The sequence below is a fragment of the Indicator indicator genome, chromosome 28 (genome assembly GCF_027791375.1).
Source record: "Indicator indicator isolate 239-I01 chromosome 28, UM_Iind_1.1, whole genome shotgun sequence".
NCBI classification, from domain to species: Eukaryota; Metazoa; Chordata; class Aves; order Piciformes; family Indicatoridae; genus Indicator; species Indicator indicator.
In genome coordinates this window covers 7,723,082-7,747,568 of record NC_072037.1, presented here as the reverse complement: position 1 = coordinate 7,747,568, position 24,487 = coordinate 7,723,082, and the positions used below count along the sequence as shown (strand labels likewise).

The 24,487-nt window shown below is 45.1% G+C and overlaps 2 protein-coding genes across 2 annotated transcripts in view; one reads left to right on the top strand and one right to left on the bottom strand.

Moving 5' to 3' along the window:
- Positions 1-3,000: 3,000 nt before the first annotated feature.
- On the bottom strand, positions 3,001-4,780 carry RPL35 (ribosomal protein L35). Its single transcript, XM_054393480.1, has 4 exons — positions 4,748-4,780; positions 4,354-4,490; positions 3,853-3,934; positions 3,001-3,218 (listed from the first exon to the last, which is right to left on the bottom strand). The coding sequence occupies exons 1-4, from the start codon at positions 4,748-4,750 to the stop codon at positions 3,069-3,071; spliced, it is 372 nt and encodes a 123-aa protein (XP_054249455.1). The 5' UTR covers positions 4,751-4,780; the 3' UTR covers positions 3,001-3,068.
- Positions 4,749-24,487, top strand: part of SCAI (suppressor of cancer cell invasion) — a 41,773-nt gene continuing 22,034 nt past the window's right edge. Inside the window, exons 1-6 of the mRNA XM_054393237.1 lie at positions 4,749-4,939; positions 5,121-5,191; positions 5,396-5,795; positions 18,007-18,073; positions 18,260-18,333; positions 19,982-20,113. Coding sequence (XP_054249212.1) covers positions 4,749-4,939; positions 5,121-5,191; positions 5,396-5,795; positions 18,007-18,073; positions 18,260-18,333; positions 19,982-20,113 — 935 coding nt within the window. The remainder of the gene's footprint in view (positions 4,940-5,120; positions 5,192-5,395; positions 5,796-18,006; positions 18,074-18,259; positions 18,334-19,981; positions 20,114-24,487) is intronic.

Genomic DNA, 24,487 nt, shown 5'->3' with positions numbered 1-24,487 from the left:
CCCAGGGCAGCAGGGGGACCAGTCCTCCCCCAGCCTGGCCAACAAAACGAGCATTCAGGGCAGGGAGCGGGCAGCTGCCCCAGGCAGACCGGGGTCGCCCGCGCGGCCGGTGGGACGTGGCATTTCCCCAGTGGGCTGGACGTTCACAGTGCCAGGCTTGTTGTCAGCCCAGTGTTCCAGACACACTATCACACGCAGCCATGCTGGGCAGCCTCTGCCCTGGCAGGCAGAGGGGAGTGGGTAGCACATCGTGGCCAACAGCACCTGGACATGTCCAGGGTGGTTATTCCCTTCATGAAATGTGTAGCATTTGCCCTCCCATGTGTGTACCACCCCCTGTACACCTTGCTGCTTGCAGAAACCTGGGTCAGCCCTGTCAGTTCTCAGGAGACCTGCTAAGGAACCATCCCAGATGAGGGAGGTGACAGAAGCAATGCCAGGAGTGCTAGAAGAGCTGTGGTTTGTGTCCGTCACAGCAAACATCACCTGAGCAAAATGGAGCCAGGACTTTCCCACTCAGATCTTGCACAACTTGCATCTTTTCTGCTCTCACTGCAGCTCTCCCCTTTCCTGGACTCCCTGCCACTGCCCAAGCAGCAGAATCAGGTCCAGGGGTAGGTCCTACCAGTTCCCAGAGACACTATCTGCACTTGGCCAATGCCTGCTGTGCTGAGGAGTTGAGAAGAGAAACATCTGGACCTGCTGGATGCTATCCAGGGCATGCAGCCAGGGCTCCCTGTGCAGTGGCATCAGCTCTGGGCCGTGCCCTGCAGTCAGCCAGCTGCTGTTCTTCCTTCTCATCCCCGCCCTGGAAATTATTTATTTGCTGAAGAACAGCTTTCCCTGGGAACTCTGCTTGAATGTTGAGGGACATCTTCAGTTACAAGAGAAAAATAAACAGTTTTGAGCCTTGGAGGCCCTGATGCTCTGCAGACACTGGTGCTAAACCTAGGGTGATGTTGGCAGCTGTGCAGGGTCAGTACAAGAGTGCAACAAGGTCCCCCAGGAGAGGGACTTCAAAAGAAAAACCCAGATGCAGCTAGCCAGATGATCAGACAGAAGCAGCCTGCCCCATCCTGCCCAGTTCCCAGCAGAGGGAATCATCCCGTTCTCTCCTGACTGTTTCAGGTACCACGCTTCTGGGGCAGGAGCAGACCTGGGATCTCCCAGTGGCGTGCTCTACTTCTTCAGGAGGGCCCCATATGCTGTGTGAAAAGCCTGGGCTTCTCCAGGAGCACCTTTTGCTGCTGGCCACTCCAGGATGATCAGAAACAGTAAAGCAAAGCATTTTGTAACCCTGCCTGCCTGCCTTCATGGCAACACAAACATGAGCCAAAGGAACAGTTCTCACACGCAAAGCTCCATCTTACGTCATGCTTCAGCAGCCTGGATCCATGCAGGGCCTGTGCCCAGAGCTGTGCCAGGTCATCTCCTTCGCTGCCAAACGCATCATGTTCAGGTCCACACTAAGCTCCAAACAAAGCCATCACACAGCCAGCTTTAGCATCACTGTAAAGCTATCCCTCCTAACAGCTCAATATATGGGAAACTCATTTTACCACACATAATTAAGCCTCTTTCTGGTCAAAACTTGTTTGAGGCATAAAAATTCTTCACATCTATGCAAAGTACAGCAAGCAGAATTACGATCCTTTTCCTAAGCAGAATCTGGATCCAATCTAAGGGCTCCCTAATGGGCAGAGCATTTTTTGTGTTAAGATTAGCTGCACTAACATGAACCATGACTGCTACATCACTAACACTTGAACAGCACTGTGGAACTCTTCCTTACTTTAGAACCAAAAAAGGCCTTTGGAATCGCAGCTCCATCTCCAACACCCATGGGGAGAGTCCAACTGTTTAACTAGTTCAGTGCTCCACAGGTGGAAGTGTGGAACCATGAGACCAGGGAGTGCCTCAAAACTTCAGGTAAAACTCTCCTAGTTCAGCTTAAGTCTGTTTTCCTGGTTTTACTTGACCTCATCCAGGCTACATATACACACATAGAGAATACTTGATCTGAAACCATGGTCTGCACTCTGGTTTTGTAACACTTAACTAGAGTGGAACTTCCTCTCTTCCCAGCCCCTGCATGCAATGCGATATGGGAAGACAGCCTCGTCAGATGCTTCTTATCCACAAGGAACACCTGCATGCCACTGGAGTTTCCTTTATATTGTTAACTCCTAGGCCAGTAGCACTGCAGCTTGTGCAGACTGCTGCCTGGAAGCACTCCTGCAGCCCTGCTGCAGGCCCCTGCACAGCCGAATACCCACAAACCAAACACCTTGCACCTGAAATGTACCTCTGCTGGCAGATGTTGGGGGAGCCTTCACCTTCACTCCCAGAGCACCCTCTTACTTCCAGGAGCTGTTTGGCAGGATTAAATCAGCTGCAAGGGAGAAGAAATCTGGAGAATGATGCTGGAACTCAGCTTCCTCATGGAAACTGGATACCTTTATTGGAACAGAGGCAGCAGTGGTCAGGCTGGTGGCCAGGCACCAGCGAGGTGCTTGCCTGACACAGTCTACTGGCAAACCTGTGGCACCTACCCAAACCAGGGCCAGACAAGGATTCTTTGTCATTACAACTAGTTGTGCAGAGACCCAAAACAGATGCTGACGGAAATCCTCAGTTTCAGTGAAGTCCATTAAAACATCTTAGCACATTAGTTCATTTCTCAACACCTGAACACTGGTGCAGGACAAAAAACCTTAACCATTTATGTTCTTGCTACCGAAGTGATGCACACCAGCTCCCTACAAACATCTGCGTGAAGTTCCTACCTGAAATTAATACCGAGTTTCTATGTGTCAGGCTGAACTAGCCTGAAAGACCTGTACTCATGTACCTGATTCTCAAAGAGAAAACTGTCTTAAAAGTTATTACTTTCATTAGCAATAGAAGTTGAAATAACTTTCTGCGACTCCTTCGATTTCTCTTCACAAAGCTGATGACTTCTTTATCCCACCGCTACCAAAAAAACGCCAGTGACAGGTTCCAAACAAAGTTCTATTTAATGAGACATACTCAGCCAACACAATTAAGAACTTCGAGCATGCTGCAGTTTATGCCTTGATGGCGTACTTCCGGAGAGGGTACAAACGTTCTTTTCGCTGCTGTTTTTTGGTCTTCAGGTTTTCCTCATGCTTATTTAACCTGCGCCGCATGGCGCGAGTCTTCTTCGGCCGCAGATCAAGAGGCTTGTACTTCTTGCCCTGTTGGCAAAAATAAAGGAGTTTGAGAGCCTGCAAGGTGGCTATTAGGTGCACGAGCTCACAAGAACACAAGCTGCCTACAAGAACACGAGCAACAAGTTTCTTTTTATTGGGACTGTCATGACAGTCTAGAGCTTTAAGAAGACTGAGCTGATTCTAACATTTGCCCTGGTTTTGACTTAGGTTTAAGCAATGCTGACCCTTACAAGTTCCAGTTATCCAACAGCTCTTGAAACCTCCCCTCCCCAGACTTAGCAATTAAAACCCCACAAAGAAATAATTCTAAAAATTATAGGAATTTATTAAGATAAAAAATTCCGGGGTCACCTACAACACAATTACAATTTAGGAGCGCTTCTCGTAACTGCATCTTTTACAAAGTGATCTATACTCCAGAGAAGTGACGCTGCCCAGAAGACTTTTCTGACAGGCAGATTCACACCGACTGCACAGAATTCAAGGTATCTTACAGCACTACTTAAAAAGCAACAACTAAATAACTTTAAAACTCTAAATTTTTTTCCCCCTTCAGTTTTAAGCTTTTCAGTAACAATCTACAAAATTACTTCTTACAAACTACGTATTTCAAAATAATAAAACAAACAAGATCATTACAGAAGACACTTGGCCTTACCTTGTAAAACTTCCTCAAATTCTCCTTCTGGGTCTGATTGATAACAGTCAAGACTCTGGCAATGGATTTGCGCACCACACGTCTGCAGGGGGGAAAAAGAAAGCGTATCTCAGAACACACTAAACGACAAGGACAATAGAATTAAAACTCACTCTACAGAAACTGTGGCCAAGCTAACACCAAGCAACTTTCACTCTGCCATGTCGTAGCAAAACATTAACAACTTCCGGCACGTGCCAGCTCAACATCTCCCAGCGAACAGACGCACAAACCGACTTTTAAACCTACAAGTACCAATTCTTCTGTCACTTTTTTCTAGTTTTACAGTCCAAGGCAATCACATCGGTGTGAAAGCACCTCTTAAACCACAGCGCACCCTGGTTCACGGAACCCAGGCACCAAGAGTACGGTGCGGTACCGGCGTAAGGTCGCCGCCGGCCTTCCCCCAAACCTCTCGAGCCGCCAACCGGGCGAAAGCCGGCTGGTCCGCACCCCACTTACATCTTAGAGAGCTTGGAGGCGGCCCCTCCAGTCACCTTGGCCACGCGAAGCTGCGACAGCTCCACCTTCAGATCGTCCAACTGCTTCAGCAGCTCCTCCTTCTTCTTCCCACGCAGGTCTCGGGCCTTGATCTTGGCCTGCAGTCAGCAAACAGGCCGTCAGACCCACTCCCGGTACTCCTCTGCCCCGCTCGGCCGAGAGCGGCCTTCCCCGGCCCGCCGCCCCTCAGGCCCCACATCGGCACCTGCCCTCATCCCCCCTCCCGGCGATAGCGGGGTCAGGATAGCAGCATGTGACAGAGGCGCGGGGGACTCGGTTCCGTGACAGGATAGCCAGGGGCCGGTGGCGGCGCGGATGCCGCCAGATTGCACCAGAAAAGCAAAGAAACACTCACCATGACGGAGACACCAGCGCTGCTCGGGGCGGAAAGGACGGAAGCCGCGCAGGAACAGGAAGCGGAGGGCGCAGCCGAGCGGAGCCTACCAATGAGCGACCGGGCGGCGGGGGGAGAGCCTGTGCACTGCGCATCCCCGCTAGCAGCATTGTGGTACCGGCCGCGGGAGCTGACAGGGAAGGCGGGAGCAAGGCGGGAGCGAGGCGGCGGGGCAGCGCCACCGGCCCCGGGGCACGGGGGCTCCAGCCCCTTGAGAGGGGGCTGCTGAGCGCCGCTCCACCGCGGCCGCTCGAAGCTGCTGCTGCCGCCTCCGCTTCTCCTTCAGCCGCTGGAGCTGTGTCAGAGCGGAATCGGTGTTCTGGTGCTCGCCAAGGTGCGGCAGTCTTAGCCCAGCAGTGGTGGAGACGCGACGGCGGGTGGGGCGGGACCGGTCACCGCGGCGGAGTAGGGCAGGTGGCCAGGTGGGACGGACGGACTGAGAGAAGGAAGAAGCGGATCGGGTTCGGCGCAGCGCCGCGGACAGGCCTCCCCGCACGGTGGCGCCGTCGCCCGCTGCCTCCCACCGTATCCAAGCAGCCGCGCCGAGCCCTTCGGGCCCAGCGCGGCAGGGTAGGGGGCTCCTGACTGACGGGCCGCTCCGCCAATCAGAAAGTGGTCTCACCGTTAGCCCAGGCATTCCCCCAATAGAAGCGGGTAGGGGTGGGGCGTGGCTGGCCCAGACTAGCGCGAGGCGGCAGCCGCGCTCCGCGCAGCCGGAGCCTTCGTGGCGGCGGCGGCGCTGGCGGTTTCGTCTGGGAGCTGGCGGCGGCAGCGCGGATGGTGAGAGGAGCCGCCCGGCAGCGCCTGCCCCGCACCGGCCCGATCTTCAGGTGTGGGGGGCGGAGCGGGCGGGCGCGGGGCACGGCGCGGGCGGGGCGGCGCGGGCGGGCGGGATCGGCGGCTGCGGGCGCCTCGGGGCAGGCCCGGTGACGGCGCGCCCCTCACCGCTGTCTCGCCCCCGCAGAGCTGCAGGCCCAGCGGAGAAGCCCTGCCGCAAGCGGAAGACCAGGTAAGGCGGGAGCTGGCGGCGCGGCAGGTGCGGGCGGGGGCGGCTAGGGCTGTGGCGGAGCATCCCTCGGCGGCGGGCAGCTCCCGGTGCCGTCTGCAAAGAGAGGCACTTCACCGGGGGGTCTGCGCCCTGTCCTGGGCCCGGGTTACAGCGATGATAATAGAGACTGCCAAGGCCCTGTGCTGGGGTGCACGGAGCCACGGTCACCGCTGCCTTTGGAGAAGAAAAATGCGATGTGACACGTCTGCTGCTTAGGCCGGGATTCTCAACGTATCTGCAATCGTTATGAAAACGGTCCCCTCTTTATTAACTTCTCCATTCTTTATGTTATTCTTCCTCTTACCACTCTGCCTCTCCCAGCTGGCGAGGCTGTAGGTGTTCAGTGTGGCTTTCACAGGTAGCTCATTCCTGCATCAGTGAATGAATCCTTTCAGATGAAATGTTGCTGGATTTTACAAGAGCTGTCAGTCATTGTCCACACAGTGAGTTCGGCTGAATCATTTTGGGTTTGTTCTGATGTTAAAGTTTTATGTCATCACCTCTCTTTTCCCCACATTCTTATTTTGTACTGAGAAGTGTAATGTGAAATGCCTTAGGGGATGAAAGATGGATGATTGTTATCTTGTGTCATCCCCCAAGATAGCCTGTTACCGGCTACCAAAGACTGACCTGGGCAGGATATTCAGGATCAAGACAGCAGAGTCTGGGTCTAGTCTCTCACCACAGAATAGGATCTGTTTTTGTCAGAGTTGCACTTCTGTAATTTAATAACCAGGCTCTGAGCTTCCGTGCTTAAGCCATGTCTCAGCTAAGCAATTCTAGTCTTCCAACCTGCAAAATGGATCCCTTCATATGAAAAAAGGCTAGATTTTGCAAGAGCTGTCCAAATGCAATCCAAAATTCACAGCTTTTTGTTTAAGCTAAAGCAAAGCAGCACAGTTGGACCATATGATGACTAAAATGCCAGTATCAGTGAGTCTCCCAGCATGCATATGCTCCCCTGCCATTCCTGCAAGCTGCAGAACTGCAGTATTGGTGGCAACCTTTGGAAATTGTAGATCATCCTGGTGTGGATCTTGCTGTGGAAGTTTGCAGATGCGGTCACTGCTGGGTGCATTTTACCTCAGGTGAACCCTGTGGCGTAACAGTTGTAATGTGCCTTGGTAAGGCTGTTGAGGGAGCAATTAAGAGGCATGGAACCTAACTGTAGGTCATGTTTGGTGGAAAAAAAGATGCTCTGTTTTCAAACCAGATGAGCTAGTATCTAAAAGATGTTTGATAAAGTAGATCATAATCTATGTTAAATAAGAGAACAGTGAATCTGTTAAGTAGAAACAATGTAATTCTCCAGTCATTATGGCCTGCCAAAATATTTTTGACAGCATACATAAATGTGCTAGCCAGGTTTTTTTCCTCCAGAAACTGTATGGAGAGAAGAAATATTTTTGCTGTGCTACAAAGGAGATCACAGTCAATGTTTTATTTTCTAATACAGGCACGTTACAGCATCAAAATTCAGCTGGCAATCCATGACCCTACAGACACTGGAAGATCCTGTCACACATGCCTGGCTGGGCTAAGCTCTGCATGTAAGAGTGATACAGAGAGCAGTACCATGCTCTGTGTTCACCGTGCTCGGTTGAAAAAACTAGATCCACAGGTTATAAAACGCTGAAAAGGAGGAACACGCAGCCTGCCTGTATGGCTCTTCATTTCTGTGTTGCTGTTCTGTGTGGTGGAAGGGAAGCAATAAAAATGGAGAATAACAGTTCAAAGCGTTGAGAAACTGATAACCTGAGTCAGTTCTGCGCTGAAATTCAATTGCATTGTCCATAGTGTTGGACTGTAGGCACGGATTTGGGAAGGTAGGAGGATGGGGGCTGTAGCTCTCCTCTGCTGCCGGTGCCACAGCTGTCACATGATGCGGCTGCACAGCCCTCTGCTTGCGCTGCAGCTGCACTTACCCTGGCACATGCCAGGCAGATTTCACCTCTTTTTGCATCACTCCCATTCTGGTTTAGCTCTGTTGGTTTTAAATGGAGTTCTTGATAAAATGCCTTGGTATGAACGGATAATGGGAATTCATTTGAGCATCTGGATGTGTTACTTCATTCATTTAGCTTTTTCTTCTGTGCGCTGTGCTTTGGGCAAGGAAGAGTTCTGATGCAAAAGTCTATTCTGATGTGATGTTACTGCCCAAGTAGCTAAAATTTAACTGTATTTTAAACAGAAAATCCTCAACATCCCACCCGTGATGTTACTGCCCAAGTAGCTAAAATTTAACTGTATTTTAAACAGAAAATCCTCAGCATCCCACCCCAAACCATGATACAGCTATAGGAGTTGTATCACAGAAATCTCTGTTGATGTCTTTTTTTCACAGAGCCTTTCATAGTTCTTTTTCATATTAATATTCACTTGGAGCAAGCTTTGTAGAAGGAAAACCAGGACCTGTACATGCAAGCTGTGTAATAATTTTCTTTGTTGTTCTTGCATAAGAACATTCTGTAGGCTTGGCTTTTGTAGTCAAGTTGCTCTCTATGAGCCCAAAAGCTCTGTTCTGGATATGTAGTTTTTACACAGGGTAGAAAGAGAGGTATGGAAGGTGTGTGTTGCAGTAAAAGGAAACAGTTTAAAGTGGACCAAACTGTGTGTGGGAGCTGCATGGAGGGTCAAATAGAGGTCTGCTTCTATAAAGTATGTAAGTTAGTTGCCAACACAAATATTACCTAGCAGTTGACATGTGCTGAGAGAATGCAGTACAGCCCTGCAACAGGAATAGAATAGAATAACCATCAATCTGATTCCCTGAGGATGTCAGTCAAGAAAGGAAGTGAACGATGCCAAAAAGCCTCGATGGAACAGCAGGTTTAGAGAACACGCCGATTGAAGTATTTTTAATTATTGCTATTATTATAATGGAACACAGACTAGAAGCTGAATTTTTATAGTATAATTAAGGCAGAAGTGAGCAGAGGGATTTCTCTGATGTGTGGCAGAGGAACAGTCCAGGGCCAGTTCCTGCTCAGGAGGGTGAATTCCCAGAGTAATGATGCTCTCTGTGCAATTCCCAAGCATGCTGGCAGCTTACCACCAAACTCCAGTTTGGAGGGCAAAAGTGAAGTCAACGGATCAAAAAGCTTTCCGTAGCTTGTGCTATGTACTCTTTTGTCAGAGCAAGGTTCCAGTTGGAAGGCAGCCATTGACACCTTGGCTGAGAATGCTGACAAGATGCAGAGTGTGATGATAACTGCCCTCCAGATCCGATGCTGGCCTGAACTGCTGTTTGGGCCATCTAATACATAATTGGACTTGCTAGAAAGAACATCAACATCAGGCAATGCTGTATGGCAACCATTCAGTTTTGAGTCAATAAGTGTACATCAAAGAGTTAAAACTTCAGTCGTTTTCTGAGTAAAGAAAGAAAAGAAAAATCTCTTGTAACTCGAATGCTTTTCAGGAACTTGGCTGCTCTAGATGTGAGAGGCATGTGCTTTTCCGCCCTGCTTTAGGTGATGGCTTAGTTCAAGGGGGCCCAGATTTGGCTCAGGCAACAGTTGTGTTGGCATCTTGCCATTAAATGTGCATAAAATGGAGCTGACTGCAATTCCCTCCTCACTCTAACATGGAGGGGCAGTCCGAAGAGACCTGAGGCCTCAGTATGCTTTGCTGTAGGTTGACTTGGCTATGAGAGATATACTGGGATGTGCATGAGCTGTTGTATTGTGCTTTGATTGTTGCTTTTGAGTCCCTGGGTTGTATTTTGATGGCTTGTCATAACAAATGCATTTCAACCTGTGTTGTGCCTGTGCTTCCAAAATCTTTTTCCCTTCTCAGAGCAGCTTATGTGCTTTTCCAGATGTACAAGGTTCATATCTCATTTGCAGACACTTCTGATGATTTTGTGGCTTATGTGCACTGCCATAAAATCAGGATGAAACACAACTGGCATTTTAGCTGCTCCAAGAACATTGTGTGTAAATAAACCACTAAATAGTTTAGCTTGTGAAATGTAAATACACACGGCTCAGCCCTCCGCAGCTGATGGTGTTTTTCTATCTCCCTTCTTCCCCTCCCACCCCTGCCAAGAGTAGGCTAGCCTGATGTTCTTTTTTCTAGTGCTCTTTCATACAATGCAAATGACTACTGAGCACCATGTAGGTGGTATGCAGGCACCACTACAGATTCATAATTTGAATTTGGATGAAAGGAAACACTTGGATTCTCTTCCACATTGCTTCTGAACTGTCTTCTGGGGATTGCTGGTCTTTGACCCAGAAACTCTGCCTTGGTCTGACTTTGAGCTTGGGCTTATTTTCAGTAGCAAACTAGTTAAGTCATCAGAAGAGCAGAAGCCCAACTGTGATGACATTTTTAGCTTTTGTCCTTTGTTCATCCTATACACAAAAGGTCATGAACTGCAGTGAAAGAGGGATCACAGAGGGTGCAGAATGGACAAAGGTGGAACAAATTGCCAGTGGCAGAAACATAAGGAAGAGAATCACAAGTTTTGTGTTACAAAGGTAATTGAAAAAGGCCACGTGCATCCTGTGGTGATATCATGTCTCTTGTATTTAAAGTGAGTCCACCCATAGCGGATTCAGATGAATCTGCTAGTAAGGTGTGGCATAGATGAGCTCAGTGTAGAAGGCAGGATGGGACAAGGCTTTGTTTCCATGGTATGATGTTAATGAGCAGCTTGGTGTCATGGGAGGAAAGGTGCCAAAGCTGCAGGTCTGGGTACAAGACAGGTGTGCTTATGAGGACAATATGAGGATTTTTAAAGACATGTAAAAGAAATTAAGAGCCTGGTTCTATGGACCAAGCACTTACTTGAAGCTAAAATCATAGGATTAACACTGAATGCTGGGTGTTCAAACTCCTTTGACTTGGAATGGAGTCCCTACAGGAAGCTGAGCCTCATCCTGCTGAGGTGTCACAGGTAATGCCTAGGTGGCAGCTCATGTTAACTGAGGGCTTAATATCAGAGTGTTTGCAGATGTTCTTTGCTTCTGATATGCTGAGGAATGAGCTACACATTCATGTGAAACTATTAAACTTCCAGTTTCTAGTAATGACATAAAATTCTTTTATAACTGTTGCTGCTATCTGTCCCCTCCACTTGCTATAGCAATGTGCATCTGGTCTGTATGTGCTTTTTATCTTGTTGTCTTCCCCCTCCTTCCCCCTTTATAGGAAACAACGTTTATGCAATTGCACAGTCAGGCTTCCTCATTTTTGCTTCTTCTCCAAGCAGCTTTTAAATCACTTTTGTGATGTAACCAGTGTTGCTGTAGGGAGAACGGTTCTGAAGGTTATCTAGCAAGTAATTTTCACAAAAATCCAAGAAAGTTGAGGGAGAGTGACATGTTTAGTTGTCCTGTTTGTGACACAATAGTGCATCTATTTAAGGGAAGGATAGAGGGAAGAGAGTTGTTATATTTTGTAGGAGGTATCTGGCTGGCCACTGTGGAGCCCCAGGGCAGTCGAAGTGATTCCTTTTGTTCCATGCAACTGCGAGGGTTATTGGGATAGGCAGGGAAGGATCAACAGAGCCACATCCAGGGTGATGTGGGACCAGGCTTCCTCTCCATGTAAAAGAGGATCACTGTCCATACACAAAAGTGTGGGCTGGTGTCACAGGCTCATCTGAGTGTGTATGTTTGGTTTTTGTTTGTGGGGTTTTTTAAAAATGTTTTTCCTCTTGCTTCATCTCCAGACATAGCACTACTACTTTCTTTTCCAATAGGAGTAGAACTCGTAGCATTTGCAGGTGATTTTCAGTCAGCCACATTGTAATTTGTTTACAAAACAAGTTTTTTCACCTTCCTAGTTCATTTCTCCTCAGTGCCTTTTTGAAACAAGCATCCAGACAGAGAGAACATGATTTGACCAGCATTATCAGCTAAATAGAATAGCTAATTGTTTCTCCTTCTTAAGTTACATTTTAAGCTGCTTTTTATTGTGTTCAAACAAAAAATGCTCTGAATCCTGGGCTCTGCCCAAGTCCTTTTCATTGTGTATTCTGTGTGCATGTTTATACTGCAGTGAGCATAGCTGGTACAGAAACATTCCAGTTCTTTAGACTAGACCTGGGTGTTGCTGTCCTTCTGAACCACAAACCCTGCCAGGAGCCCAGCTGTGGGCTCAGCCTGCTTGCAGATGCCTCCTGAGTGTCCAAGTGAAAGGAGCTGGAAGAGCTGCAGCCACTGCAGTGCAGACGTGCCCTGAGGTGAGCAGTGCTTGGGGATGAAAAATGTCTTTGTTTGATTGCAGCTTTTACTGTTACTGGAATAATAAAGAAATCCTTTCCCCCATCCCCATATATTTTATAAAGGAATTGTCTGATGTATGTCTACTCTTTGCCATTCCCTCTGAAGGACTGACTCCAGCAGTCTGTGAAGCTTTCAGTGTGTGTGCACTCATGTGTATAGGAATTGTTACTTACTTATTTCAGTGTTTCTTGAGTAGATCTGAGTGGTATCTTGAGAACTTTGGGACAGTGGCTCTCAAGGGAGAATTAGGTAATCTGGCAAGAGGAATGAATTTGGGTTCTCATTAATTTTGTGTTGTCTGAGGCTCTGTCAGGACTAGCACTCTGAGCAGATTACAGGGAAACGCACAGATGGTTTTCCCAAAACGTGTGCAGTATAGCTTTGAAAGAAAACATGAGAGGCAAGTGTGCCAGTCTGGAGAAGGAGAAGAGAGGCAGAGAGAAAACAAAGGTAGATATCTTGCTTGATGGAGATAAGATCAAATGTGTTTTGGTGGACATTTCATATGCGATGGTTCCAGGCTTCAGGTATGAATGATCACAAGCTTAGTTTTATCTGTTCTTAATTTGCAGTTAAGAAATGGATACTGACTGAGCATCTAGTTTTATATCGATTCCCTTTGGGCAGTGATGCTGTGGAAGATGTGTCAGGAAGGAAAGTGAAAAGAGAGTTCGTCTCTGACTCAAAATTTCAGACCGTTAAAATTCTGGTAGATTGGGATGCATTTTCTACCACTGGTTTCTATGGAGAATGGTTATAATCATGCCTTAGATTGGGGAAAATCTGGTGTCAAGAAGAGAGAAAGTGTGTTTGCTTTGTGTTTTTTGGTTATCACTTGAATCTCTCAGGAGTGGTGGGAAGCATTTGAAAACCAGTTTATATTTCTGTGCTGTGATTTCCTGATTAAAATGGTAAAACAATCCATGGAGCTGTGAATCAGGATGCAGCAAATCTGTGTTGGCTACTCCTGATAACCTTTTTGTCTTCCATGTGGTTAGAGCCATCACTTATATTAGTTCATTTGTCTAAGCACATACTTCCTGCTCAACTCTAGATGTTTAATACCAATGAGAGCCTCAACTGTAAACCCCAAGGCAATTATATTTCATGCAAACAGTGAAACTGTACATGAGTGAGGGTTTAGGACTTGTAGTTGATAGGACAATTTACTGTTCTGCATTACATCTGTCACAGAAAATTCTGATTCTCAGGGTAAAGGCTGTGCTGTGCTGTCAACCCACCCTAATTCACTGCTTGGTTTGCAGTTTGATGTTTTCAGGTGGTTGGGTGAAAGAAACAAGACTGTTTCCACTCTCCCCCCCCAAAAAAAAACCCAAACCAAAACAAAAAAACCCACTCAACCAAACCAGAATGCTTTTCCTTCTAGCTGCTGTCTCCCCAGCATTAACCACCATGGACTGTGCTGTTAGATTTGCATCTGCTGTCCTGTTCGGAGGTTGTGTATGGGTTATTTAAGGGGCAGAGCTGAAGGCTCAGTAATCAAAACGGCTGGAGCCTGAAACAAAATACAGAATCTCATTCTAATTTTAGCTAGGAAGCTTCACTGGGTCACATTGATCAGTTCTCTGCATTGTCATAAATTTGTTCCTGTGCATCGTGCGAATGTTGAACATCCAAACTCCATCCATTTTTCAGGTGCATGAAGTCACCTGTTAACATTGTGTCATTTCGGATTTGTGGAAGAATGGCTTCTGAAAGATGCACTTGTGCTTATACTTACAAAATCAGGCAGTTTATTCTGGAAATGTAGTTTAAAGTATAGATCTCTAAAAATTTATTACTAAATTTTATCTGGTTTTGAAGTAGGACAGGTCATATATCATGTATATGAAGTATCTCTATTCCATGCTGCTTGTGTTCTGTAGTACAGACTCTTGATTTCCTTGGTGAAATACCAGACAGAGCAACTGTGTGCTGAAGTCTTTGTAGTGAGATTGTTTGCCTCTAGTAGTACAAGAGGAAAGTTCTGAATCTAATGCTGATGCTAGTGCTCTAGAGTGAGGTGTCCCTGCGTATGGCAGGGGGGTTGGAACTAGATGATCCTTGTGGTCCCTTCCAACCCTGACTGATTCTATGATTCTGATTCTATGCTCTATGTGAGAAGAAAGCTGTTCTTTCAATAGACCATTTAGGTGAAGTAGATAAAACACTGTTAATAGGTACTCGTAGCTTTTATCCTCTAAATACTCCTGAGGAGGCTGAGACACTCTTGATTCCACAACTGAGCAGAAGTAATGGCTTAAGAAAAGACAGATTGGTTGTGCAAGTGCTCCGTCAGGAGGTCAAGGTGCCATTTCTAGCCAACTCTGCTATGCAGCTTGTGGATGCTGCCCCTGACTCTCCCTGTCCTTACTCAGCAGAGTTCATAGCCTATTACCTGCTGCCTGCACAGTGTGCCATACACTGACACTATCATGAGATTATCTGTGGAGTGAGGTTTTATTTGGTCGCAAGTGCCAAGCGTGAAGCTATGACCCTCCTTCATGTGCTGAATAGCACGTTAGAGTGATCCTGGCTAAGGAGGTATGTGTGTAATACAGTTAGTTAATGTATCTGTGCTCGACTTGCGTGGTCAGCTGGATTTCTCTTAACCAGAGTCGTCTTTTCCTGCTCACAAAATGTGCCTTGCTGTGCAGGCCTAGGTCCCAGTACAGGGCTGGTATGGAGAGCATACCGTTGACTTAAGCGCCTTTTTTTTTTTTTTTTTTCCCCTTCCAGCTGAGCCTGTAAACCCTTAACCAAAAGTTGGCCAACCACAGGGAAGTGGAAACGTGTGTGATGTAAGTGACACATAACTTCAAAAATACTGGCTAGCATCATGAAACTGCCATCCGCTTCCCATACCCTCCTTCTCCTGCTGCCATTCAGCTCCAGCTGCTTTGCATAGTCTTGCCATCCTCTGGGATGCCTGTGAGCTCTGCTACCCTGGGTGCTGCAACGGGATGAATGTGTAAAATGTAGTGATGTGTTGTACTGAGTAAACCTGGAATTGTGGGTTCTGAGAGTGTGTTGGAAAGAACCTGGCACGTGAAGTGCAGTGCTTGGCTAGCACAATTTTTCTGCCTTGTACAGCCTGAGGAGTTGGTAAAATCTTTGAGAGAATAAGAAGTTCTGCTGAAAGTCACCATTTGCTGACTTATTTTAGTTGTCTTTTAAAGCAATGTTTCCATGTCTCCTTTTGCAGACTCTGGAGATCTTTTTTTTTAGCATGTGCTGCTTCACAAAAAAAGAAGACAAATTGTCATGCAAACCAGCCCAACAGTTTCTATTGCATGAAAGGAAACAAAAAACAGCAAACCCAAGAACAAAACATCAAGTTGGGATATTTGTGCTGATCTGTTTCTTTGCAGAAGAGGAGCACAGATCTGTGGGGTTACTTCTAGTAGCAAAAAGGAGAGTTCCACATTGTGGATGTAGTGCTGGTTGCATTTTATTTATATTTCTCATTTGGAGCTCAGCAGTCAGTCCCTGAGGAAAGGGCGATGTCAGTAGCTATATTCCTCCCTTTGCTGTGCCCACTTGCTGTTTCTAATAATAAGTCTTTCTCCCGTCTGTAATGCTGCTGCGTTACAACACAGTCTTCTGCACAGGGAAGACCTCCTCCTTTCCTGAGCTGCTCATGATAGTGGCTCTTCCTTTGTACAGCTCCAAATACCACCCTCTCTGGAGCATGGTAAGCCAAAACCAGTGCATGAGAGAACTAATTTTATTTTCCTTCTGTGTCAGCTGGAAAAGACAGCTTCACCTAACATTGAACAGCTCCTCTCTCCCTTTTACTTTCCATCTTCCCTTCCCATCTTTCCTTCGCATTCAGGCATGTGCTGTGGCTGAGTGAAACCTGGCTTTAAATTGCAGCAGTGACTGTCTCCTGTCCATCACCAAAATGCTTGAGTTTGTGGTCTGTAGGAAAAATTAACTTCTGGCAGCTTTTCTGAAGATACCTCATGGAGGGAAATTGTCCTGCTTATTACTGCTCTGTTTAGTTCTTCACTGCTTTTATTTTTTTGTTGATTGAAACCTTTATTTCTTTTCCTGATTATTTTTCTTCCCTAGAAGACTTTGCCCATGATGTTATGCAGTCTGACTATTTTTATAATGTATTTCCTGTTTGGTGGTAGTTTATAATCACCATGAAGGTAAATTTGACATGTAGTGGGTAAGAGCGCAGGCCATTGAAGCAGAACTCATGCTTAACTTTTAGAGTGTAACCTTTAAGGATTTCAAGTAGGACTTCCCACTACACCATGACCACATGTAAATACACTGGATAGTTCAGAACTGCTCCTGATTTCTGAGTGCAATATGTGGCAGAGCTCAGACCAGGCCTTTAATTACCCTGCAAGAGAGTGAAACTTGATCTTATCTGTTGTCACTCTCCAAAGCTGATTATTTGGAACATACTCATTCTGTCATCCCAGAGGTGCTGTGTCTGTTGCATCTGTTCTATCCCACAGGTAATTAATTGTGCTTGCATCTTTAGGTCATTAAGAACAGAGATATTTTCTTAATTGTGTGGGTAGCTAAGCTTTCATTTCCTTCTACTTTTAATTCTAACTTTGCTATTTTATTATAAAATAAGTCAAAACCAAAGAGAGCACACAAAGGCTTCTGTGTTTATTGTGTGCTAATGGAATAGCTTATTATAAGCACTCAGAGTCTTCTGCATTCATTGTGATGTCTTAGATGCCTTTTAAAAGCCTCAGTAGAAAATGAGATAGATTTATCCCTCTGTCTTACTGTTTAGATGCTTAAGGTTGAGTAGAAGGAATCCCACTAAAGGGTGGACAGCCAGTGAAGCAAGGCTAAGCATGTGTGGGAAGCTGGCAGATCAAATTGTTAGAGACCATGGTACAGGGCAGAGTTTTTAGAGTTTCTCAGAGTTCTGTTCCAAGCCCCTTTTAGAATAAGAATTACATGTGTCATTCAAAGCATGCTGAAGAAACATGCTTTGAATATTTTATTCCAGTTCTGACATGCAAGTCTTCCTTTTACATAGTAAAAAATTCCTGTGGTAGTACCAGTCCAGGTAGAGTGGAATGCTGAATGGTGGGGATGCTTTCATGGCAGCAGCTATGGTGATGAATTTTTTTTTTTTAGTTTACTTCTATTATCTGTATTTCAGTCTGGTTTTTGTGCCAGGAGGGATTCTTCTCAGGAGATACGTTTGAGTGATTAAGACTTAACTTAATTTCTTCTCTTTCAAAAAAGAAATCCCTGACTGTTCTTGTAAGTGTGCTCCTTTTGTATGCTCCTTCATGTAAGTCTCTCCTTCATACTCCTCACCTGAGCTATGTAATGCCACATTAGCCAAATGGTTGCCTTAATTCCATCTGTATAGCTTGATTGCAAAAATCTTTGTTTCATTTCTAAACTTGTGAATAGAGGAAAAACTGAATGTCCTAGCGACGTGTCTCCAGAGTATACTACTTTTTCAGGTCTCTGTCAGAATATGCATGGATGACATTTATTTCTTAGGTTCCTTCAGCAGCAGTCCCTGATAAAAAGACAGGCTGCTTGCCCTGCTTTGGGCCGTTTCTTCAGTAATGGGTTCAAACCCATGAGCCAGCATCTGTATCAGGAGGTTGAGCACACAGAATCTCTCCAGTGTTTTTTGTTTTCGGTTTGATATTATCTCTCTCTCTTTTTTTTTTTCCCCCCTCTTTTTTTTTTTTTTTTTTTTCCTCTCAGTTCCAACTTTCCAGAAGGTAACGTTGTGGTAAAAGATTTAGGAACTGGCTGGGCTTGAAGCAGACTTTCAAAATATGCCTTAATTGTCTGGAACATGAAAGAAGGTTTTTTTTTTTTCTCCTTCCTCTTCAGCAAGTATTCTTCCTGCCTTCTGATGCTTTTCAGATAGACAGGCAGTGAATTTTCTAGCATACGTTTCATTGATTGCATAAATGACCCTCTTTTAGTGGACTCCCTCAAGGTGAGATCTGTGGCTTGCCTGTGCCAGGGATAGTGCAGGTTCAGTTGGCCAATGTGAGCAGGAGTTGGGGGGGGGTATTTGGATAGTATAGCTTAAGGGTAGTGTAAAACAGAATTAGCTTTACTATTAAATTAATGATACACAGACTGTATGAAATATACTTTGCAATTTAAGCAAGCTTCTCAATTTTTGACCATGTATGTGAAGCTGCTCTGGAGTGCTGCCTTGATCTACCACAGTGGAGTGCTGCAGAATCCAAGGGCCTCACTGCAGGATTGAGGTCACCCTTGCTGCAGAGAACACAGGACCTGGGGTATTATCCCTTCTCCTGAAATTCTTGAATCATCTTCTGGCTAATTCTAATGTCTGTTTTGTAGCTCTCACTGTTCATTGCAATTTCATACATTGGTGTTTTAAGTACTTGATGTTGTTTGTTTCCTGCTGTGTGAATGTAAATGTTCAGAGGCTGGTGCTTCACAATATTCATGCCCTGCTTGCTAGGCTCATGCCTACAGCTTCTGGCATCCGATTGGGATGTTTTGAACTCTCTTCTGCTGTCTGGCACCCATATTGCAGTTACCTGAGAACACATAGATACTTCCTACCTTCTTCTGGAACTCTTCAACAGCAGTTTGTGCAGTGTGCCCCACTGTCTGCGCTGGTGCCCGACTGCACTGTCACATGGGTGTGTAAAAGACGAGTGCACATGATTCTATGATTCTGTGTGCTGCATCTTGTCTAGACTGGGAAATTCTGAAACTGCTTGGCTGGCAGGATATGCTCACTACCCTTACCTCCAGAAGCTGGGAGGGGAACTGCCAATTTCTTCTGCGTTTGGTAGGCATGAAGAATTTGTTCAGGGAAATATTTCTAAAGTCTGTGGGGTTATTGTGAAGAAGGGGCTTTTGTGGCAGTTGATGAAAATGTTCTTGGATACCTTCCAATGACTTTAAGCAGTTAGTTTTGCCATTTGCTGCCTTGAATTGGGACTTGTAGTAATTACTTGTGCGAATAGGATACAAAAAGAGCTTCTGCACAAATGGAAACTTTTTGCTTAGCAAAGTAAGTACTAGAACTAGTAGAGGAATTGCTGGAAGTAAAAGCTCTACATTTGCCCTGTTAGAGGTGTGTTTATCTTGCACTAAAATTCTTAGAGAGTACAGAAGAGCTAAAGACCTGGCAGCCATTTCCAGAGGAGAGTGTTTTGTTGTTGCTGAGAAATCTGTAGCTCTCCTTTGGATGGTCAAAAGAATAATTTTATGTCTATATACGTTTGAATTAAGATTTTAAAAGCCCCTTTGCCTTTATAGGCTTTTGTTTTCCCTTACGTACTTAACACTAGGGTTATCTACACTATATCTTGATTTTTTTGTTCAGGTGATTACTGTATGAGTTTGCTTATGTGAACAGTAAAAATAGATCTGCTGGTATGATGGTGGGCAGTACAAGCTATGGAATTAAACAGTCTTGAGGAAGTAGAGAGGAAGCAGGGTATTTTTTAGCATTCTGTCTAAAATTGCTTTGTTTTAGCAATAGGAACTGGTGAGCTACAGTTTTCAGCAGTTGTAGAAGAAAATAAAATCTAAACAGAGCTGAGGCCAGTACAGCTGCAAGATAAACGCTTCTGCAGAAAAGCAAATTTAGAGAGGATTTCTTTGTTCAAGTATTGTTTGTCTTGCAGTCCTTTGTTGGCAGTTTTGTGCTTGTGAATACAGTCCTCCAAGTTATTTTATTTTGAGTCTTGTACCACTTTTTAATTTTGCTCTGTTAACTGCACTGCAGTAATTATTCCCATCCTTTGATTCTCAGCTGTTATTTTTAATGAGTCTTGAGCAGAGTAACCTGTGGGAGAATTGCATGCTCTTTGTTGCCATCCCCATGGAACTGTTCTTGCATCTAATCTGGATGAGTTCACAGTAGCCCTCAATTTTTGAGTAATATGGCTGTTTTCTTCTTCATAGGACTGAGTTTGCCCTAAAAGAAATCATGTCATCAGGAGGAGCTGAAGATGATATTCCTCAAGCTGAGAGGAAAACAGTGACAGACTTTTGCTACTTATTGGATAAATCTAAACAGCTATTCAATGGCTTAAGGTTAGTGCGCTTTTGACAGCATCCCTTCAGGAAGGCACTGGAACACTGTGTCAGTGTGAGCTGAAATTCCCCCCCCACTGACAATAACCAGGCTAGCCCAGTCTGGAAGCAAATGAAAGCTGTATTTACAAAGCAGAATCTACAATCTATGACGAACTGCAATGAATATGTACAAATATACAAAATTCACAACATTTACAAATATATACAATCAACAGAAAAGCACAACCAATCTCCCTTTGCTTCCCCCCAAAGGGGACCCTTCCCAAAAAGGCCTCCCTCTCCCAGGAGCTTCCCCCCCTGGCCCCCCCTTGGACAGAAAGCAGAGTTAGCTAAAGCAGAAAGTTGTTAACTTAGCTGCCAAGGTCAGTGTGTTATCTTCAGCCAGAAGAGAAGAAGAAACAGCAACCAGACAGCCCAGCAGCTGCCCCCACTGCCGAACGCAGAATGTGCAGAGTGCCTACTTTGTTTTGAGTAATGGTGCTTAAACATTTCTATCTATCCAATGGAAGTGTTTAGAACAATCAGTATTTTGCTTTCTTACACCCAATAGTGACTTATTTACAGTCTTTCACTTTCTCTGTTCTGAACTTTGCAAGGAAAAATTAAAAAGACAGTTTCAAACCATCACAAACACACACATGAGTGGTGTTGACATCACTTCTGCAATGAACAGTTCAAATTCAAACCCAGTAAGTTTGTTTAGAAGAGCACACTGTACACCTGTACCTATGTATGGGTACTGAAGTGTTGTGTATGAAGACCACAATTAAGGACTGTCAACAGCATGTGAATCCAAAACCCCAGTCTCTGTACCGAAAAATAAGGGTGAGAAGGATTGGCCTAGGTGAGGCAAACGAGGGAACAAATATTTTGGGGGGAAGAAATGTAGAAAGTGATAAACAGAAACATCCAAACCATAGCCTGTATATGTCTGGTGAAACAAATACTTAATCTGAACTGTAGAGAAGGGTAAAATGTGTGGTCATCTACAAAAATATCTGCAACAGCATCTAGAAAACCAAGCCATTTTGTCAACACCAATCAGAAGGGGTGGAAGAGTAATGGGAGTTCAAGGAAAATAATCCACATTTGGACAGTAGGCATGCTGTTTATATCAATATATGCTGAGTTAGAGATGAAAGAGCAGTCTTATTTCAGAGCTTTGCTGTAGAGCCTTTTATGCAACACGATTTTTAGCTGATATCTTGTTGGCAGTTCAGCCTCTTACTGGTCTCTGAGTAATACTGTATGTTTGTGGCCATATAGCTTGCTGTTATTCAAACAAAGATGGTTAGCAAAGATGCTTTTTATTTTCTGTCCTCTGCCCCCCCACTACTGATAATCCTTTTGTGTGCTTTGGAAGTTGATTACTAAATCCCAAACAAACAGTTTGTGCTCCAAAATCTGAACGGTAAAATGGCAGCAGAGACAAAGAGTTCTTGGTGATTGCCTTCAGTGCAATCTAATGCAGTCTAGTGCAGAGCACTGGAACTTGAGGCCAGGATTTTGAGGACCATGCATGCCATTGCATTGGCTTTTTGGTGTAGCTTGCTTGACATTTTGGCTGGAGTCACTGAAGAGTACAAATTAATGCAGTTCATGTCTGGATGCATGCTGCAGAGACGGGAGAGTACCTTCAGCCATTCTGTCTTTTCCTCTGGGCATGGAGGGAGTTAGTACTTGATGAGAGCTGTAGTTTCCCTGTATATCCATGGTACTTGGCCAGAAAGTAAACCTCACCAACTAGATTAAAAGAAAATGGGGAATACCATTGTATGAAATCTGAGCAATAGAAATAGATGGGCATCAGCAACCAGCTCAGCTGTGTGAACATAACATAGCAGAACAGGAGCCTGCCTCTGTCCTTACAGTAACATGACACAACGTAGCTGCTTCTTGCACTGAACTTGACCATCATTTCACCTATAGGACCTGTGATTCCTATAGACAGTATGACTGGATAAGGTAGCATTATAATATTCAGGTATCTCCTCTGTTAGTGCTTGCTCTCCTCTGTGTAGTTCACCTGGAAATAACTTGACAAGTATCCTAATTCTTAGTCCAGTTGCTTACTCGTCCCTGTAGCATAATTAATGCATTTGATGCATATCTGTTGCCTTCTTATTTGAAGATGATGATAGCCTTTGCTGCTATGTTTTATGCCATTCTCTTGTCCTACCACATTTCATGGAAAAGAAGTGATGGAGGAGGGAGAGGGGAGAAATGATTTCCCTCCTGAAACCTCCTCTCAGCACTTCAACTACAGGGATCTGAGCCTATAGCTGTGTTGGCAGCTGCTTAGCTGTTGGCTGCTGCCAAAAATGCAAGAACTCAGCCTGCCACGTCTTTGTTTCAGTAGCATTTCCTTCCTCTCTTCCCAATACAGATGCCAAATACAGCATTTGAGGAAAACATAGGATGATCTGCCAAGGTTGCTGCTCCAAAGTATATTTCACACTTGTGCTACCAGTGCTACCATCCTTTTGTGGCCATGTGTGCTAGAATACCTCAGAGGGGTGGTTGTCTTTCTAGTCTCTGTACTCCCTTTTTTGAACACCCTGAACTATAAGTTAGAAATGACTGTTAATGAATTATGTTCCAATTGCTCTCTTCTCTCTTCTACCCACTCCACCTTGCCTTTTTTTTTTTTTTTTTTTTTTGAAAAAAGCTGGAAGGGGCATGCTAGGAAGCAGTTTTTTGTGGTGTACTGTGACCAGTTACTAATTTCTTTTTAATGTTAAAAAGTGCTTTAATGTGTTCAGTATCACAGAAGCTTGAGACTTTAAGAAATGAGAAGAACTTTCCAGGTATACTTTCCCAGATGGTAAGGTCTTTGTGCTCTTTGTGTTGATTGCAAATATCACAACTGCAGTCTTGTCATGGAAAGAGGTGACAGTGTTTAACCATTTATGAAATCATAGAATGGTCTGGCTTGGAAGGGACCTCCCCAGGTCACCTAGTCCAACCCCATCTGTAGTAAGCAGGGCCATCCTCAACTAGATGAGGTTGCCTCACCTTGAATATCTCCAGGGATCTCTATTTTGTAGACTTCAGTAAGATGCAAGTTTAACCTCATAGTTTTGTTCTTTGTTGCAAACAGGACCAGGACCCTGTTAGCTTCAGGTAGAGCTGTAGGCTGTATCCTCTGGTACTAGGAGGCGGTTGGCATCAGTGAGGCAAATTACTGTCAATGCTACTGGTGTGCTTGCTGCCTGAGGGTTATTAGAGGTGATGGAGAAGCTACACCACAACACCATTATCCCACTGCTGCTTAGTTCTGGGAATAGGAGCCTGCAATTACTACAAGCCTATGAACATAAAAGGAAATTGTCTTTTTTATCGCCTGTCAAAGCTGTGAATGTATTTAAAGCTCTGAATTTTTAGCTTGCAGTTACTGTAACTTGTCTTTTTTAAGTGTACTGCTGAGTCTCTAGGACTTTCTCAGCATCTTGACATCTCTGGAAGTTGTCCATGTGTGACAACTTGCATGTGGTGCTGGCCAAGCAAACCTCAGCACCTTTAATTGGTTTTCAGCCAGCATTAGCTGGCTTCTGCCAACAGCATGGCTGAGGGGAACTACTGACAGAAAATTAATTACGGGCACATAAGTAGTGCTGAGACTATACTTCTGGACTGTCTATGGAATTTATCCACCAGCCACTCTATTGTGGGAAGGGAATCAGTCTTCTGTGCCCAGTGTGAAAGACCCAGCCTTTTAGAACATCTGAGTTTGTGATTTCATATCCAGTTTGGAATGTTTTAAGAGCAAATAAATTAGAAAACAGTTTCCACTTGTCATTGGAGGCTGTTGTAATGAAGTGTGTCAGTGTCTTCCTTGTCTGCATAGAACTGTCCTAAAGCAGACCATCTCCATTACCTCCTCTGCACCTGGATTCTTTCTTGCTGTCCCTTCCTGTCTATTGTAAAGCTGATCACTGTCAGAAAAAGCATGAGGGAATACCCTTGACACTGCCTCTTCTGTGCCCTATGTCCTCAGTCAGGCAAACCCCAGAGCAAATGGAGCTGCCTTTTTCTCTCCAGAGTGCTCTAGTATCCTGCAGATCTGGAAGCAGCAGAATGTCTTGTTATAACATAGGTCTTTTGCTCTCAAGTTGGGTGTGTAATTGCTTCTGGATCATATATTCCCTGTCTCCTTCAGTGGGAGGAGCTGTATTAATCATCCACTCTGCAAGCAACCAAGTCTCTGGTATACTTTTGGGCAATTTCTTGCCAAATAATGCAGATCCTCTGGACTGATTAAAATAACTGCACTAAATATCCTCTTCTACTTATGCACCCCCTTTCTCACAGCCAAATGTTCTGATACACTGGGAGCAACACACATGATGTTCAGAACCCAAACCAGCAAAT

Excerpts from the sequence above, each read along its gene's own strand:
- RPL35 (XM_054393480.1), bottom strand. Across the intron at positions 3,935-4,353 it reads GCCTCCAAGCTCTCTAAGAT|ACGTGTGGTGCGCAAATCCA; the intron begins GTAAGTGGGGTG and ends TCCCCCCTGCAG. Across the intron at positions 3,219-3,852 it reads ATTTGAGGAAGTTTTACAAG|GGCAAGAAGTACAAGCCTCT; the intron begins GTAAGGCCAAGT and ends TTTTGCCAACAG.